This window comes from Cyprinodon variegatus, unplaced genomic scaffold (assembly GCF_000732505.1).
Source record: "Cyprinodon variegatus isolate N-32 unplaced genomic scaffold, C_variegatus-1.0 Scaffold440, whole genome shotgun sequence".
Taxonomy (NCBI): domain Eukaryota; kingdom Metazoa; phylum Chordata; class Actinopteri; order Cyprinodontiformes; family Cyprinodontidae; genus Cyprinodon; species Cyprinodon variegatus.
In genome coordinates this window covers 24,940-27,088 of record NW_015150893.1, presented here as the reverse complement: position 1 = coordinate 27,088, position 2,149 = coordinate 24,940, and the positions used below count along the sequence as shown (strand labels likewise).

At 47.9% G+C, this 2,149-nt stretch overlaps 1 protein-coding gene across 1 annotated transcript in view; it reads right to left on the bottom strand.

The window, feature by feature from the left end:
* Positions 1 to 305: 305 nt before the first annotated feature.
* LOC107093676 (citron Rho-interacting kinase-like) overlaps positions 306 to 2,149 on the bottom strand; it is a gene marked incomplete at its 5' end in the record, with an annotated part of 19,644 nt that continues 17,800 nt past the window's right edge. The window contains one exon of the mRNA XM_015388878.1: positions 306 to 1,321. Within this exon, the coding sequence (XP_015244364.1) occupies positions 1,298 to 1,321 (24 nt within the window). The remainder of the gene's footprint in view (positions 1,322 to 2,149) is intronic.

Genomic DNA, 2,149 nt, shown 5'->3' with positions numbered 1-2,149 from the left:
GATATCAAAAAAGTACTCCAGAGTGTTGTTCAGCATGGGGGTGAGTAGAAAATGAAGGCTAATCATGTTTTGGGTGTACTATTCCTTTAACATAGATGGCTTCCTTCACGCCTCTTTCAAACCACCTGTCTTCTTTGTCCAAAATGTGAACATTCTGGACCTCCAAAGAATGTCCTTATTAACCCATCATTAGTTAATTACTAGGTTAGAAACGGCCTGAGGCGTGTGGAAATGTAAAGGAATCCCAAATAAACTGGTGAAAAAAAGACGACACACGCTTTAATAATGTTTAATTGATGTTCTCTTATACATGTTTAGAAATCAAGAAAAGCTTAAGTTACTAACATCAATGTCTACCTATTAAATGCAAAGTCAAGTGATTACATGACAAAAAGAGAACAACCAAGAGAAAGAATCAAGATCCAAAAGCAACTAAAGCTCCGTTAGGAAGTCATGCTCACTGATGTGAAGAGTGGAGGTGTTTCCGACCGGCCCGGAGAAACAACAGGGGGAGGCGATGACCCCACCCCCAGACGGTCACTAGCACTGCACAGAAACAGGACGTCTGCACCACAATCAGCGGCGGCGGCGGGCTAGTAGCGAGCTGGAGCGGTCCGGCACCAGAGGCAGAGCTGTAGGTTTGCCAAGAAAACGCCACAAAGAACACTTGGAGCAAAACGCTGCTGGACAACAACGGTCAAGAAGCAATCATATGCGTTTAAATATCAGAGGCTAGTTTAGTGAAGAGGATCTGAAGGGAAGGAGGCCGGAGCGGTCATGTGACCAGAACCAGTCTGTAGCTCCTCTTCCATCCCAGTCCAGTGCAGAGTTGGCCTTCAGGCTGCTTCCTCTACACCAGCTATGAGGGGAAAACCAGAGACACTCCTCAACCTTAGAGCCGGACTTCATACTGAGGGGATTATTTCTGCTTCTCAGCCAACAGCGTCACGAATCTCCGTTAAACATCTTTAGAAACTCATTAAAAAATATAGATCAGGCTTCTCCAGCCAACTGTTCCCTTTATAAAAACTCACACAGGTATGTACAGCTGAGTAGATAAGAAAAGATTCTCACAACCTGGAGAACAGCGCCGCCTGCCTGCCAACCATATCTACTGCGGGTGAATGTCCATGAAAGCACATGTCGGGATGCGGATTGTCACTGGAGGCTCCTGCCGGGCCTCAGGCTGCAGTATGTACAGGCGAGAGGGCTGACGGCCGCCCTCACACATGGAGCGGTGTGTGCTGGAGCTCAGAGGGGTGAGGGTTTCCTCAGCATGGGGGGGCGGGGCAAGGGCTCACACCGATGACTGATCCCAGACCTGCAAGATCAACAAGAGGATTAAAGCTCAGTGAGAGACGACTGTGGATTTGTGGCTTTTTAACTCTGACATCAGGAGGTCCTGCTTCAAACCACCGACATGACTTCAGAGATGAAACCAATTCAAACAGCCTTACCAAGTTAACTTTTCAACATGTCGACAAACTCCAGTTTATCTTAGTGATAAAGTGGGAGGATGATGAAGTTATGTTTGTTTCAGGAACGCCCAACTCTCCTATTGAATTGCTTTATATATCAATAATCAGCCATGTGGGCCCCATGCCAGAAAGCAGGGTTAAAGCCAATTTATGCTTCTGACGCATAGCCTCTGCAACCATCAAATCTCGCTGTGTGCGACCTCACCCCCCGCGCAGAGGTTCTGCAACCGTTGTTACGCACCTCAAAAAAAATCCTGACTACGCGTCGGATGGTCGCAGACCTCAAGCGGAAGTGTGCAGCTGTGATTGGTCCTTGGTATGCCTTTCCGGCTGCCTGTGTGGTCGTCCTTCTCGATTCAGTGCCGGGACGCGCCATTTTTAAAAACTACGGAACAACTACGACGAATGGTTAATCGGTCTTTTTGCCAACTCCATTAGCACAACCTGCACCTCTTCGATTTCTAGCAACTCTAGATCCATCTCCGTTACCGTGATATCTTGCATACGCGCCATTGTTGTTTTGGAAGATAAATACTCCCACCAGCGCCGCCGAAGTTCTCGAATAGGCTCCCCCTAGCGCTTCTGTGCATTCCTAGAAATTCCAGACCAACGGTGCAGAAGCATTAGCCTCGTGAGACCATCCTGATCTCGCGAGCTTTCAAGGTTTCACT